Below are 1,849 nucleotides of genomic sequence, written 5' to 3' on the forward strand. Positions count from 1 at the left end.
TCAGCCGATGAGCAGGTTTATGAGCAAATGGGAGGCTCCTCCTTGAGGACTTGCAGAAATGCTTGAGGAAGACCTGGGCCAGGTGGTCAGGAAGCAAAGGAACTTGGGTCATTGTTGTGAAAGGGACTTTACTGGTTGCCACAGCCTAGGTGGGTCTGCTGACATTTGGGTTAAAATTTAAGGGATTTATAATGTGATTTTGCATATGGTAAAAGACATTTCCGAGGAGCTGATAATTCTCTCCACGTGTATGCCCACATTGGTCAGTCCTTGGGTACAGCCACAAGGACTGATGTATGGTGAAGCTCCCTTTCAAATCGTGCACCCGAGACTGAAAATGAACCCAAGGAGGGTCCCTGTCCTGAGGTGATATTATATGCCAATAATTCATTTTCATTTGCAAAGGCATATCTTTAGCTTTTCTATCTTCATATCCAGTAGACTAGGTTTTCTAGGTTGAAAGCTATTTTGTAATATGTTTTCTCTAGTAATAAAAGAATTAAGTATATAATTAATGTTATGAGCTTACAAGTATTTTATGTAAATAAAATCTGAATCAGATAAACATGTTTTTAGAAACTGTGCCTTGATTTTTCATTCTGAAATTAGGATCACCATATCACCAAGATAGTCAAATTCTTGAACAAATGAGACAGTGACTACCACCCCTAAAATGAGGCAAGCAAATATAGAGTGATGAAGGATAAGGAAGAGACAGGATTCTCCTGACATTCCTCTGTTCCATAGATTCCTTGGCAAAGTTTGTCCTAGATGAACAGGATCCTAGGTCTTGGCATTAGGTAGAACGAGCGATCGGACTCTTCCGCTGGAGCACAGGCTGGTGCGGCTGCTGTAGGGACAGCCATCTGGACAGAGGGCACATCTTCTTTTCCCAGGCAGGCTGAGAAGATGAGGAGTAACCCACCAAGGGCCGGGAAAACACCAGCAGCCCAGCCCAGATAGAGGGCATCTCCAAACTCCCACCGAGGCACAATCTCAGGGATGCTGTCATCCCAGAAGTCTTGGATTGTGGCGTAGGCCACCCAGGAGACTGGAAAGAGGGGAGTGACCGAAGCTGATGCCTCCAAAGTCCCCCCCGCAGGAGGCAAAGCCACCTCTGAAATACCCATCTGATCCTGTGAAACTGGAAGCATTGGGTCCCAAAGCCAGAGAGCAGAAGCCCCAGTAGTCCATGGGAGGCTACCACAAGGATGCGGGACGCCTGGAGCTCCAGGGGCGGAGACGAGAAGGACTCAGAGGCCTTGCACACAGTGACAATTTCCTCCTGATCTACGCAGACCTCCCAAAGTCCCCTGATCCAGGTCTCCATTTCGTTCAGCTCCAGATTGAGAGTTTTCCATTGGGGCAGGACACATGAACAGACCCAGCCAAGCAGAGAGCAGTCCCCCAAGCTGGGCTTTCCCGCAGAAACTCCAGGCCATGGTTGCTCCCACCACAAAAGAAAGGCAGAAAGAAAAGGAGGACAGGCGGCTTTGTGACTGATCATCAGGCAGGACTTTTGCGGAGCTGAGTGGAAGTCTTTCACTTTTGGAGGGGGTTCCTGTTTCAGTTTTCTAGGCAGCAGCTGAGGCAGGTGCCAGGAACTTGGCAAAGTTTGGGTTTAGGCGGTGTGCCCAAGATTGGATGTGGGTGTGGATCCTGGGGGAGGGTCCCATGAGAGGCAAAAAAGCCAGACAGTAAGCCATCAATACATATTTGATGAGTGAATTCATACACTTAAATCACTCCCCAGTTCCGAGAAGACGAGAATGATGTTCTGGGAATATACATTGAAGTAATCTTTCTGGGGGGTCACATGACTTCATGTTTTACACTTTTAAATATCTGC

General features: G+C 47.5%; 1 protein-coding gene across 1 annotated transcript; it reads right to left on the reverse strand.

Moving 5' to 3' along the window:
- Window positions 1-767: 767 nt before the first annotated feature.
- On the reverse strand, window positions 768-1,442 carry CLDN25 (claudin 25). The gene is given in 3 exon segments (XM_059929316.1): window positions 768-1,097; window positions 1,100-1,400; window positions 1,402-1,442. Coding segments are annotated over 3 exon segments (672 nt in total).
- Window positions 1,443-1,849: the final 407 nt, after the last annotated feature.

This window comes from Balaenoptera ricei, chromosome 8 (assembly GCF_028023285.1).
Source record: "Balaenoptera ricei isolate mBalRic1 chromosome 8, mBalRic1.hap2, whole genome shotgun sequence".
Taxonomy (NCBI): domain Eukaryota; kingdom Metazoa; phylum Chordata; class Mammalia; order Artiodactyla; family Balaenopteridae; genus Balaenoptera; species Balaenoptera ricei.